We start from the raw sequence: 15,375 nt of genomic DNA on the forward strand, positions 1-15,375 counted from the left end.
TTAAAAACTAAAATTTAATTTTTTTATTAATTATTATCTAACATTTAATTTTTAATTAGTTTCATTAATTTTAGTTAATATATCTTAAATTATTATATAAGCAAATTCATACCGATACTATACCAAAATTTTCGGCATACCGAACCAAAAAAACCTTACATTTTAAAAAAAAAATTATAGTTTAATGTTTTAAAATATTATATATTTTAAACTTTTTGTTTATTTTTCCGGTATTTCAGTATATACCAAAATTTTCAAATTGGATATCGTTACCTGTACCGAAAAATTCGGTATTGTAACCGTACCGTACCGAAATCTTCGATATACTTAAAATTCGGTAAATTCAATATTTTTTTGTTACGGTAATCTCGGTATACCGAAAATTCGGTATTTTTTCCCACCCCTAACAGGGCTTGTATTGGCATGTGTTATATTACACAATTTTCTTTAAAAAAATGTCAATTTGATGAATTTCAAATTGAACTAGATAATGAATCTCAATTGTCTACATCAGCACAAGTTTATGAAGGTGACGACTTTGATCAGTTATTTAAAACTCAAAAACAACAACGAGCAAATGCTAATGCATGAAGGGATATCATAGCCAATGGAATGTAGAACGATGTTGATCAAATTGTCAATAATGATTAGATTTTTTTTTATAAAAGACTACTCATTATTTTGAGTACTCTTTTAATAAAATTTTATTATGAACGTATAAAAATATTATTCATTAATATTTTGAATTGACATAAAGAATTGAAATTTTGATTTCAATAAATTGGATAGTTCATTTGTCGTTTTTCACAAATTAAATTGATTTAACTTTTAAGTAAGTAAAATTCATTTACATTCATAAATAAAATAATAATTTAAAATTGAAGATGTTATCTATGTTCAATAATTATTTTAAAAAAATTAATAAAAAACAAATCACAATTATAAACTACAAAATTCACATAATTTTATGAAAAAGTTTACAAAAGTCTACAAAAATCTTGAAAAAAAGTCTATAAGAGTCTATGAAATTTGTTTTACAATTCTATGAGATTCCATAAAAGTCAATAAAAATCTATCAACTCCACAAAAGTCAATCATTTAAAAAAAGTCATTAAAAGTCTTTAAAAGTATAGAATGAATAAATACATTTTTTTGCTTCAATTTCAAATTCAATTCTTCAACCTAATCATTTCAAAAACATGAATTTCAAATGTTTAGATTTGAAATATCCCTTACAAATCCAAATTCATCAATTCAACCGCAATTTAAAATTTGAAAGATTATACTATCTTTTTAAAAAGATTACAAATATTCTATATAAAAAAAATTATTTTCAAAGTTGATCATTGCAATATTTTTAATTAGGAGTTGAATTTTTTACAATCGAAATATGATTTTCTACGTATTACTTATTAGTTAAGCTACCGCAATCAATTCCTAAAATTATAAATAAATCAAACAATATTTTCGAAATTGTTTTCCATAATCCAACAACATTCATTCCTAGTACTAATTATTTGACCCCCAAAACCAAAATGTGATTAACACAATATTACATGTAAATCACGTTCCAAATGCTATGAGACTGTAAACTTAGGGGTAAAAAGGACTATAAAAAGGCATCGAGGCACATCATAATAATCACACAATATTAATTAATAGAAATTAAAAATGGGCCATGCAATTCTCCAAAATTTGGTGACGGTGGTTGTTGTATTAGCCACCATTCTCCAAGCAGCCGATGCGTGTGTCACCCACAAATACAAGGTTGTGATTGAAAGTGGGCTCCCACCGGAGTCACCGGATATATTGAAGCTCCAATGCAGATCGAAGGACGACAATCTTGGTTATCACGAACTTTTCTCAAAGCAATATTTCACGTGGTCGTTTTGCGAAAGTATATTTGAGAATACGTTGTACTCTTGCGACCTTAGTTGGGGTCCAAGGTACCAATCTTTCCAAGCTTTTAACTCAAAAAACGTCGGAATGTGCGACGGAGGGTTATGTTTGTGGCTAGCATCGAGCGACGGTATTTATTTCTCAAGAGTCAACCAACCCATGATCAAGAAACTTGATTGGTTAATCCGAGGCACATAGATAATACTTGTAATATTGTTGAATAGTGGAATATGAGTTTATCTACTTGATTAACTTAGTTTTGGGTGTTATATTATTTTTTTGTTATCATATATTATATAATACTATTACTTTTAATTTTAACGTTTAGTATAATTTATATATCATTCCAAGAATTGATAAATCAAAAAAATTTTACACTTCAATATTTTTTAGTATTATTATCATCATCAAGACAAGTTTGAGGATGAGAGCATCCGTATGATGCGGGGATTTTAAAAAAGAGTAGTCTCGTGAGACGATATCATGAATCTTTCTCTGTGAGACAAGTCAAACCCTGCGGATATTCAAAATAAAAAATAATATTTTTTTTATGAATGATCCAAATAAAAGATGTGTCTCACAAAATATAACTCGACCGTCTCACACCAGTTTTTAGCTTTAAAAAACACCGGAACCCATTAATCTATTTTGAATGTACAGGAATGCTCACCAATTTCTACTCGATCGTTCGATGAATCGGGATGTGAAGCCTAATTTCTCTACCAAAGAGAGAAGCTAGCCCATCTCTGGCATTCGGGAAAAAGAGATACATCGAGAATCTACGTCGGTCCTGACCTTGTTTATATGACAGTGCCAAAACTTTAAAACCATAAAACTCACCTATATATAATATATTGCTTCTTCTTGCTGGCCATGAATTAATGGCGCCTGTTAAGAGGAAAAACTCATCTTCTTTAGTGCTTGATGCATCAAAATTTTCATTCCAGGCTCCTTTAAAGTACCCTGCAATCTGCAATATGAGCCTTGTAGTATCACCAACTGACTCAGGTGGGAGAATTCTTTCTATTAGGCCATTTGTTTCTTTTCTGGCCCCGTGCATTCACCTCGTTCGTTACCTCGACAGCCTTCAGAAATTTTCAACACCGACGTTTAGCATGTATCAGACGTCAACTTCGTCAACCTATAAACAACGAAAAACCATATCAGAAATTATCACGATTTGAATTCTTTGGTCAGCATCTGCACTCCCTTCCCCATCTCTTAAACGTGAGTTGAAACCCGCAAGTAACACGCTATTAGAACATCTCGAAAATGGATTTACAAAATCTATTAAATGTTGTATTTGAATTGATGGATTTGATCTTGACCAAAAATTTGAAAGATGTAATAATATCAAATATATTTGAAATTCACCACCATACGGAATGCATAACTTTTATATTGATTTGATTCGGTTCATACAGGAGAGGAGCCAACACAACAGCAGGGTGGGGCTCCAACCCAAAATTGATTTTTTTAGAAATAATATATATGTAAATGTTCATGGCCAACATTAATTTTAAACCATCTGGCATTTTTCTATTTAGCCCAAGACTTACTCCAGCCCACTTTTTGAAATATATTCTGGTAGACTTGGTCTAACTTATTTTCTGAAATATATTTGTGAGATTTGCAGTGTTTGATTTATAAAATTGTTTTTCAAAGAACGAGAAAGCGGGGGGAAGCACGTCTCCTTCTCCACGTCATTTTCTCATTCAGTTTCTTCTCACTCGCTCCAAAAGTTCAATTTTTATATGGATTTTTGTGTTTTTTAAATTATATTTTGTTCTTTTTTAACTGCATGATTTCATTTATGTGTGCAATTGTTGTACCCTCTTATGTGTTGGTCCAAATATAAATATATAATGAATGCATCTCTAATATTTTATGTTTCGAGATGATCGTAGAATTGTAGGCAAAGGAACCCTGAACGTTGATAGGGCTTCCTGAACTTCACAATGTTCTACATGTTGAAAGACTTAACTCAAACTTAATAAGCATAAGTCAACTTTGTGATGATGATTTACATGTTAAGTTCAATAAAAATAATTGTGAAGTTTTTAATGATGACAATGTTTGTGTAATGTCAGGTACTCGTTCTGCTGAAAATTGCTATCAATTGGGAGAAGGTGATGATTGTCGAAGTGCCAAGGTGAGTGATTTAGACATATGGCATCAAAAACTGGGACACGTGAGTATCAATACCTTGATGAGTCTGCGTAAGTTTGATGCTGTGAGAGGTATGCCCAATTTAAATTTAGGTGTTGTGTATGTCTGTGGTCCATGCCAGAAAAGTAAACAAACCCGTGTTGCGCACTCGGTGTTGCAACATTTTGGGACAACACAGTGCCTTGAACTTTTGCATATGAATATACTGGGTCTAATGGATGTTGAGAGTTTGGGTGGTAAGAAATATTCGTTTGTTTGTGTAGATGATTTTTCTCATTTTACTTGGGTAAGTTTTCTTAGAGAAAAATCAGATACATTTGATGCTTTTAAGAAGTTGCATGCTAGGATAAAAAAACTGTATGATATGAGGGTGGTTAAAATAAGAACCGATCATGATGAGGAGTTTGAAAATTCTCATTTTATTTCTTTGTGCCATAAGAAAAGTATCACTCATGACTATTCATCTCCGAAGACCCCTCAAAAAATCGGCATAGCTGAAAGGAAAAATCGAACCCTCCTAGAAATGGCTCGGGTCATGCTTAGTTCTAAGAATGTGTCAAAATGTTTTTGGGCCGAAGCTTTAAATACGGCATGTCACATTTCCAACCGTGTTTATTTAAGGAGTAGTTCTACAATGACCTCATATGAGATTACAATGGGAAGAAAACCAAACCTTAAATATTTTCATATTTTTGGATGTGTAGGTTATGTGTTGAATGATAGAGATCATCTAGCTAAATTTGATTCAAAAAGTGATAAATGTCTTTTTCTTGGATACTCTACAAATGGTCGTGCTTATCGTGTATTTAATCTGAGAACTAGGACTATAATAGAATCAATTAACGTTGTGTTTGATGATCTTGCAGATCTGACATTTAAAACACCGGAGGTTGATGTAGAAGAATTGCTGGATATAAGTGAGGCACTGACCAGAAACAGTGTTGAGTCTGGTGTTGAGACCAGTGAAGCAACACCAAGCACAACACCGCCTCTGAACCAACCAGAAACTGTGGATAATGATAACGATGATAATGATAATGTGGTGATCAATTGTGAAAGAGAAATTCCCAGCAAGATTCAGAAGAATCATCCATCATCACAAATCATTGGTGAATTACATGATGGTGTGCAAACAAGAAACAAAGAAAAGGTGGACTACCGCAAAATGATTGGTTTAATATGCATGAGCTCGACGTTTTCCCAGGTAAGTCACTCGTGTTTTGTGTCTCAAATTGAACCCAACAATAATAATGATGGTACATTGTGTCAACTCAAGTGTTATAGACATTTCTAATAATCATATTCAACACACTCGAACAAAACACATAGATATAAGACGTCACTTTATTCGAGATTTGGTTGAAAAAGGCATAATTCGACTGGAATTTGTTAGGACTGAGAATCAACTGACTGATATATTCACGAAACCTTTGGATTTTGAGAGATTTTCCAATCTTCGGAAATCTCTCAGCATGTGTGTACTTTAAACCAGTGTTTTTATAACCGGACCGTTAATCGAACCGGTGAAGCCTTAAAAAATGGTTCAACCGGTTCAACCGGTTCCACCGGACGGTCGAACCGGATCAATAAAATTAATATTTTATTTATTTTATATAATAAATAAAATAGTAAAATATTGATTATTTATGTTTTTATAGCTTTTATTTAATTTTTAAGATGAAAATTACAACAAATATCAAAATAAACATCACTTTTCAAATTCAAAAATCCAAATTACACCTAACATGTAACCAAATAGTGATGACCAAGTTTAAGTGCCCAAGTAAACATCAAGATTAATTATAAAAAAAGTAGGAAACAAAAACCGTCGCTATTTAGCGACGGTTTAAAACAAACCGTCGCTAAATAGCGACGGTTATTCCTTAACCGTCGCCATATAGCGACGGTTTTTGAAATAACCGTCGCCGATTTCTGGGCAATTTTTTTTATAATTTCACAGACCCGGCCGGTTCCTGAAGACCGGCCGGTTTCCGGATTTTCCGGTTGAACCGGGTTTTAACCGGTTTTTTCCGGTTAAACCTGTTTTCCGGGTTTTTATTTATGTCCGGACCGGTCTGGAGGCCGGTTCACTGTTGAACCGGTCCAACCGGCCGGTCCGGTCCGGTTTTGAAAACATTGCTTTAAACATTTGTTCAGTGTTGTCCATGGTGTTGCCAACACCAGAGACAACATCCGTTTGTGCATGACTATTTTTAGGATGTTAGGCATACTGCATAATCATCCTATTTATTTGTGTAATGACTGAACAGTGAAGGCAAATTTCTGAAAGGTACCCTCTGAGTGTTCATACTTCCAATCGTATGTTGAGAAATAGTTTTTGCTCAAATCCAAGGCATTGAATAGTTGAGGACATTCATGAAAATCGTGATCTTGTCTAAAGTGAAAAGATGACTTGGAAAATGTGAGCAAAAGGAGAAAAACAGAAAAGAGGTAAATAAAAAAAATTGTTTAGAAGAAAATAGAAAAAGCTACCTAGAGGAGTCCATTGAAGACCGTTCTTCTAGTGTGGGAGCTACTACTTCTAAGTAAAAAGTAATGGAAAAAGCTACCTAGGGGAGTCCTTTGAAGACCGTTCTTCTAGTGTGGGAGCTACCATCTCTGATTCAAAAGAATTTTATGGAAGTTTGAATAAAACTCAGTGGTGTTGCCTGGAGGTGTTGCCAACACCAAGTTCAGACACAACACAATGTATACACTGTCTGACATTTCGATATCTCATCATATTGGAGGCATATTTAGGACATGCATATTGATTTTTTTTTTCGTGAATTCATCATGTGCAGTGACATATCAGTATTGACTCATGACGGTTGATGAAAACCTTGATTACCTAAATTTTGAATTTATGTGACTACTTGTGTCAGTGAGTTATAATCGACGTGGGTTTTCACAGGATATTCTTTTGAAATCGTCGTAACACGAGTTTGAATCAATTTTCCTATTTGTTTTCGGGATAGAACCGTAATTAGTGTTTTGGGTAAATTTCAAACATATTACCTTCACCGTGCAAATTCTCTGGAGCTGAAGGATTGAATCGATTTTCTTTTCTCAGAGTAAATATGTTTTGTTGTTGTTAAATGCCTGATAATTACTCTTGCTTGTTCTCATTTACCCTCACAATCTTTCTTACTCTCGTGATTTCTTTGTGGTTTTTTTTCTGTGCTTAACTCCTGATATATCTTTATAATTTTCTCTCACGTTCTACACATAACTGAGTATAATCTGCTTTTGGAAGTTGGCTTATATTCTGGCCAAAAAGGGGGAGTATGAGGACCAAAAATGCAAAACAATGATGCTGAAGCATCTGGAGTTGCTGAGATTGAATGAATACTTATTCTCTGTCTTTAATGTTGTTTTTGGGTTGCTCTTATTCTTTATGTTTTCAGGTGTTCTAATGATGGTGTTGACAACACTGTCAACAACATCAGTGCTCTTACATTTTTAATTCAGGGGGAGACGAACCTTGACTCAGGGGGAGAAAGCAGGGGGAGCTTAATGATGGTGATGCTTACCAAGATTATCATTTTTGGATGTTTTGTCCAGAAAGGCAAAAAGGGGGAGATTGAAAGGAATATTTTATTCCTTTATTATTTTGTTAAATTGATAATATCAATTTAAGATTTTGTCTTTATAGACTAAAAAGATTTTATTTGATTTATTTCTAAATGATAATATATTGGTTTACTAATTTCTATATGATAAGATCTTGATTGATATATATATATATATATATATATATATATATATATATATATTATATGATTTGTTTTAATATGATTTTTATCTCCATGATATTTTATCTTGGTTTAAAAGAGTTTTATATCTAATGAAATCTTGTTTCCATATTTTTTAGGACTCTTTTATTGAAGTGTTTCTAGGTCAAGCATTGAATATATATACATAGAGGATGGACGGCCGCAGTAGAGTTTTGAGGAGAGAGTTGGAGAGTTGAAGCTTTTCGTGTGAGTCCTTTGCTGTGACTCTTTCGTGAGGTCGGCAGAAGAGCGCATACATAGAAGAAAAATACAAAAGCCGAACCTATATTTTGTTGAGGCGTTTTTGTGTGATTGTGTGATCACTTTGTTGTGGAGAGGATCTGCTAGAGGTTTTTCGGGAGTGCATATACAGAGTTCAGATTGTGCAAAGTTTGTGTGATTGATTCACTGTTATACCGTGTTGCCGAGTGGTGTTGCCAACACTCAAGAACAACACTGACGCAGAGTGTTGATCGAAGAGTGTCGTCGTTTGGTTTTAAGCAACACGCTTTTTATTTTATGCATCTAGTTTTTATTGGTTTGTTTTGATGCATTTTTAATTCATTGGAGTGTCAAGGAATTTGGTTTTGTTTTCTCACTAGTATTGTTGTTTTTAGTGTAAATGATTTACATAATTTTTCTAGTGAATTTTTTTGCCATGAGGCACCGCACAAGTATTCGTACTTGTGCATGATTTAAATCTGGTGTTAATTTATTAAAGTTATATTTGTGTGTTAAATACTTAATTTCCTGCTGCCGTGTTGTGTACAGTGTTGACAACACCAGACACAACACTAACTTCTGATACACATATTATAATGTTTTAATTTATTTCCTATACAACAATTCCTTACACATTATGCTGTACGTGAGGCATTCTTCGTGAACAGTGCAAGAAACACTCAAGTCTCATATATCCAATCCCCTGACAGAATGCTAGGTGTATGGCTTTCCCCAAGCTAAATTAACAGTAAAGCCTCAAAGATAAGCTCTCCCAAATATCCATCTTACCGCGTGCAGTGTAATCTCCGAACTCTGGATGATCATGAAGAGTTGGTGACTGGACTGTCTCGTAAATTATGGTGGAGGGACTGAGGCTAATTACAAATACAGACGTATTTCAGGAAATGGGATGGGTAACTTCACTTCTTCGTATTTCAGGAACCTCATATCCACAAATATATATTCAACTTTAGCTACACCATTATGGTAATATCTTAAAGATAACTTTAAATTTCTCACAACAAAGTATACCCATCCCATTTCCATATTTAATACACTTTAAAAACTAAATACTTCACTTTTCGTGTATCATTTTCTTAAGAATAAAGGACTTGTCTCATTGAATTTGAGGGCTTTCTCATCCATTAGAGTGAAATATTTGTGAGATAATCGACGAACCAATACCATTATTAGTATTTGTCTGATTCAACGATTTGATCGATTTGATATAAATAATCATGCCACAAAAATGCAACATAAAAATGAATTGGATTGTATTATTAATTATATCAAGATAACAAAAGGCTAAATTTAATTTGTGAACATCACCGGTTAGGGAAAATTATATTTTTAATAATATAATTTGTACGTTTTCCATTTCTTGATCTTATTATTGATTTTTGGTAAACTAATTTGCACTATTTAAAAGTTAAAAAATTTTCATCGAAGTGTTGATTTTGTCCGTTGTCACATCAAACTCCGGAAAAATTGCCTAATTTTTTTAAAGAAAATAATGAAATTGATAATTAGAACAAAATTTTAAAAATGTGCGAGTTACATACGAAAAATACAATTTCCCCTCACAAGTTATGTTTGAGTTTTGACATCAAAGTTAAATTGTGTTCTCAATATCTCTGGTACAAATTTCAAATTCAATTCTTCAACCTAATCATTTCAAATGTTTTGATTTGAAAAATCCCTTACAAATCTAAATTCATCCATTCAAACGCGATTTAAAATTTGAATGATTATACTACCTTTTTAAAAAGATTACAAATATTCTATAAAAAAAAATTGTTTTCAAAGTTGATCATTGCAATATTTTTAATTAGGAGTTGATTTTTTTACAATCGAAATATGATTTTCGACGTTTTACTTATTAGTTAAGTTACCGCAATCAATTCCGATCCTAACATTATAAATAAATCAAAAAATATTTTCGAAATTGTTTTCCATAATCCAACAACATTCCTATTACTAATTAGTTGACCCCCAAAACCAGTATTACATGTAAATCACGTTCCAAATGCAATGAAACTGTAAACTTAGGCGGAAAAAGGACTATAAAAAGGCATCGAGGCACATCATAATAATCACACAACATTAATTAATAGATATGGGCATTGCAATTCTCGTCACGGTTGTTGTTGTATTAGCCACCATTCTCCAAGCAGCCGATGCAATTTGTGTCACCCACAAATACAAGGTTGTGATTGAAAGCGGGCTCCCACCGGAGTCACCCGATATATTGAAGCTCCAATGCAGATCCAAGGACGACAATCTCGGTTATCACGAACTTTCCTCAAAGCAATATTTCACGTGGTCGTTTTGCGAAAGTATTTTTGGAAATACGTTGTACTCTTGCGACCTTAGTTGGGGTCAAAGGTACCAATCTTTCCAAGCTTTTAACTCAAAAAACGGCGGAATGTGCGATGGAGGGTTATGTTTGTGGCTAGCATCGAGTGACGGTATTTATTTCTCAAGAGTCAATCAACCCATGATCAAGAAACTTGATTGGTTAATCCGAGGCACATAGATTATACTTGTAATATTGTTGAATAGTGGAATATGAGTTTATCTACTTTATTAACTTAGTTTTGTGTGTTTATATATATCTTAGTATATAATAATAAAACTATAAAACACACTATTAGAACATCTCGAAAATGGTTGTTAAAGATTGTGTTTGAATCGATGAATTTGATTTGACAAGAGGGATATATTGACAAAAAATTTGAAAGATGGATTTCAAATGACAATAATATCAAATATATTCGAAATTCATCATCATACACAATGCATAACTTTTATATTTATTTGATTTGGTTCATAAACACAAAAGCTGGGTTGGACTCCAACCCAAAATTGATTTTTTTTAGTAACAATATGTATGTAAATGTTCAGGGCCAACATTAATTTTAACCTACTTGCATTTTTCTATTTAGCCCAAGACTTACTCCAGCCCACTTTTTGAAATATATTCTGGTAGACTTGGTCTAACCTATTTTCTGAAATATACTAGTGAGATTTGCAGTGTTTGATTTATAAAAATGTTTTTCAAAGAACGAGAAAGCGGGGGAAGCACATCTCCTTCTCCACGTCGTTTTCTCATTCGGGTTTCTTCTCACTCGCTCCAAAAGTTCAATTTTTATATGGATTTTTGTGTTTTTTGATTTAGATTTTGTTGTTTTTTAACTGCATGATTTCATTTATGTGTGCAATTGTTGTACCCTCTTATGTGTTGGTCCAAATACAATGAATGCATCTCTAATATTTTATGTTTCGAGATGATCGTAGAAATTTTAACGATCACATGCATCAACAGTGGGAGACAAAATTCATTTTTTCCTTAATAAATGGAATAATATTACATATTTTTGTAACTTTCAAGGTCAACGTTGTTGGACTGCTTCTTCAATGTCTATTATCTTTTACTGCAAAAAAAAAGGTATAATTTCGAAGTTTTTATTTCACTTTAGTGCGAGGATGATTAGCGACGTAGCTATTCCCAAAACTTACATGTAATAATTATGTGCAGAAGTTGGCGATCTGTATATTCACAAATAGCTAGCTACTCACTCGCTGTTTCGATGGGTATGGCCAAAGTAGATGCTAGAATTATTTGTGTCTTCGTACTTTAAGACAATTCACTTAGTAGACGACGCCAATGCAAGTTATTCGACATGATTTAAATATTCCGTCATCACTCCACGAAAACATTACGCTGTGAGGCATTCTTCGTGAACAGTGCAAGAAACAGTCAAGTCTCATATATCCAATCCCCTGACAGAATGCTTGGTGTATGGCTTTCCCCAAGCTAAATTAACAGTAAAGCCTCAAAGATAAGCTCTCCCAAATATCCATCTTACCGCGTGTAATCTCCGAAATCTTGATAATCATGAAGAGTTGGTGACTGGACTGTCTCGAAAATTATGGTTGAGGCTAATTAGCAATACAGACGTATGACTTCTTCATATTTGAGGAACTTCACATCCACAATTAAATATTCAACTTTAGCTACGCCATTATGGTAATATATATCTTAAAGATAACTTGAAATTTCTCACAACAAACTATACATATCCCATTTCCATATTTAATATACTTTAAAAACTAAATTCTTCACTTTTCATGTATCCTTCTCGTAAGAAGAAATGACTTGTCTAATTGAATTTGAGGGCTTTCTCATCTATTATTTGCCGAGTGCAAGTATTTGTGAGATATCCGACGAACGAACCAATATCTTTAGGGTCTATTTGATTCAATGATTTGATTGATATGAGATAAATAATTATGTAACAAAAATGCAACATAAAAATGAATTGGATTGTATTATTAATTATATCAAGATAACTAAAGGCAGCCTTACTAAAGTGCCCAACCCGTAAATTCGTGAAAATTATATTTTAATTTGTACGTTTTTCATTTCTTGATCTTATTATTGATTTTTGGTAAAATAATTTGCACTATTTTAAAATTTTTCATCGAAGTGATGATCTGTCACATCAAACTCCGGAAAAATTGACTAATTTTTTTAAAGAAAATAATGAAAATGATAATAAGAACAAAATTTTAAAAATGTGCGAGTTACACAGGAAGAATACAATTTCCCCTCACAAGTTATGTTTGAGTTTTGACATCAAAGTTAAATTGTGTTCTCAATATCTGGTACGATATATAAAAAAAAAAAAAAAAAAAAAAAAAAAACAAAACAAAAGTTGATCAAAATTTCTTTCAAAAATTAATCCACTCGAGAACGCATTAGGTGGGGTTCCTTGGTCTGATCACAAACAAGTATGCAAGTGGGAAGCAGAAGCAGAAACAATGCCGAGTCATTGTCACTTTGAAATTAACCAAAATATACAATATTTGAAACAACAGGCTTGTATGGATGTATATTTCATTTTCATGATGCAACAAGTGGGTGACAATGGTCGGTGATATGTCAATCAAAATCTACTATCTGTGGAACAAAATCAAATAGTGCATCATCCTATATATTAGGCGGTGTGATGATCAGTAGGCCTACTACCTCTTCTATTCAAACACAAGAAATTGCATCAATCCTAGCTTCGTAGCCTTAATTTATATGTGAGGCCATCCATATTTATCTACCCTTTAAGTCACGTAGTATTCAAGAGTATAGTAGTGTTGTCCGAGTCTAAAAACCAAAATTTTCATCTAAAATATAGAAAACATATTTTTGTTTTAATTTACTATCTAGAAAAAACCATTTTCAAGTTATTTGACTAAAACACTTTCAATTCTTCTTCCGGTCAATTAATTAGTAGATTTAAAAGCAGATTTCATAGAGTCCAGCAAAACCATTTTTCCGTACATATGTGAAACCAATCAAATTCAAATTATGTTTTTAAAAGATCTCATGCTCATATAGATTCATAAACAGGAAGGAACATCGGAAAGTTTGGTCCTGTACGTCAATGTGTAATAAAATTTGAGATTTAACCTCTAATCTTTAATTAAGATCTTCAAAAGCATTTACACATGCCAGAATATGAGAGTGGCCCCCTTTCTGCAAAATCCTAACATACGAATTCTTACATCGAACGAGATCTTGTTCGTTCCCTTTTTTTTTCGTAATATCTTCAAAATATAGAGCTAGGCCATTTCCGTTTTTCTCGATTCACTTTAGCGATTTGGCTGGGGCTGAAATAGCAAGGTCCGGCAATGAAAAATAAGCACCGTCGGCCGCTGCGCCGTCATCACGGCTACCAGCCATCTGCCACGTGTTGCCACCCGGAGACTCAGACACAGAACCACCATCTCCTCCGCTCATATGCTCCACGGGCCATTCCAACATACTAAGCCCATAACCCAGGCCCGAACTGATCCCATCCCCGTACATATTCATCGGAAAAATCCCATCACTTGTTCCCATTTGTGCACCTAACCAAGAACTCGAATTGCCAGCATCTGGCCGCCCTGCCAAGTTCACTTCAGCGGGGGATCCAGATTGCGGACCTGGACCAGAATTTGTCATAAACCCGTTAAGGGTTCGAGTCTGAGTTTGAGTTTGAGTTTGCACCGCCTCGTATTTCTCCATACTGCAAGAAACCAGACTGGCGGTGCTTGTGGGGGTGGCGCTAGTCTCTGTACTGGGGGCTATGCGGGGGCGTTTGTTGGAGGAATGGGCCTTGCGACTACCTCCACCGACGGGTACGTTGCGCAGCGCGCCACCTCGGGTCCAGTATCGGCGGCATGACTTGCAGAAGTGCCGGGGCTGGGATAGATTATAGTTGTTGTAGTAGCAAAATTTGGTGTTGGTGGATTCGCAGCGTGGACACGGAGACTGTTCCAGCTCCGGTTGCCGGGTCCCTTGACGAGATAACGTGCGGTAACCGGATTCTGATGCCATTTCCAGTGCTTTTCGAGTGGGGTGTGATGGCGTTTCGTCTGGTTTTCAGGTGGGGGACAAGAAAAGAATCCTAGTATTATCTCTCAGATATGTAAAAGTGTTCAAAGAACTCGTCTTTCAAGTGGCAAACGTGAGTGTAAATCGTGATGTGTGCATATAAATAATATCAGAGGGGAAATATATCGAGCTTTATAAAAATATTATCAATACTCAAATGTAAACTTAGAAATATGCATTCGCTCCCGCTCCCAAGTATAAATTGTCGCGAAGACTAATAAAAATCTTAAAACCGATTTTTTAAATAATTATATTGTTTAAAATTTATATTGTTACCATTTCTACTTATTTTTTTTGGATATTCATTAATTATTGAAAATCATCTTATCTCAAATTTATTGACCTAATCCTATATATATCAAAGTGATCCTTGTTTTTTTTTTGTGTGTCAATTTTGATCATTTGTAAATTTAATGTCCACGCACTAGTGGCTATGGGACACAAATCCAATTAAGATTCCTAGTCTCAGGGAACTGTATTATTTTAGTAAATATAGAAAAAATAGAGCATAGAACGAGTATGAACCATTACAATAATTGATAATCCGATAAAAAAAATTGAATAAATTAAATACAAAAAATATGAATATAAAACAATATTCATTGCATAAATCCGGTGCCAATTTTATACTGTATTCATTCTCTATATCATCAGTGAACTTTAATTTTGGTTGATTCGTGTTGATTATTGAGTCGGGAAATTGGATTTAAAGTAAATTTTCCTTTTGAATTTGTTTCGCATACATAAAATATATTGGGGGGTTTGCCGATAATTTGATGTCATTTTTCATTCCAAATCCCGAAACCATTATTTAATTTGTGCACGGAATACTAAACTCGACAGTCATTTGTGGTTTTGTTGGGGAGACCGTGAGGA

At 33.7% G+C, this 15,375-nt stretch overlaps 1 protein-coding gene across 1 annotated transcript; it reads right to left on the minus strand.

The window, feature by feature from the left end:
• Positions 1-13,490: 13,490 nt before the first annotated feature.
• LOC140816600 (uncharacterized) lies at positions 13,491-14,674 on the minus strand. The gene has a single exon (XM_073175974.1). It carries the CDS (start codon positions 14,440-14,442, stop codon positions 13,711-13,713), a length of 732 nt encoding a protein of 243 aa, XP_073032075.1. The 5' UTR covers positions 14,443-14,674; the 3' UTR covers positions 13,491-13,710.
• Between the last annotated feature and the right edge of the window lie 701 nt (positions 14,675-15,375).

This window comes from Primulina eburnea, chromosome 16 (assembly GCF_022965805.1).
Source record: "Primulina eburnea isolate SZY01 chromosome 16, ASM2296580v1, whole genome shotgun sequence".
Lineage (NCBI taxonomy): Eukaryota > Viridiplantae > Streptophyta > Magnoliopsida > Lamiales > Gesneriaceae > Primulina > Primulina eburnea.

Coding starts and splice junctions, on each gene's coding strand:
- LOC140816600 (XM_073175974.1), bottom strand. CDS start 14,442: ATGGCATCAGAATCCGGTTACCGCACGTTATCTCGTCAAGGGACCCGG.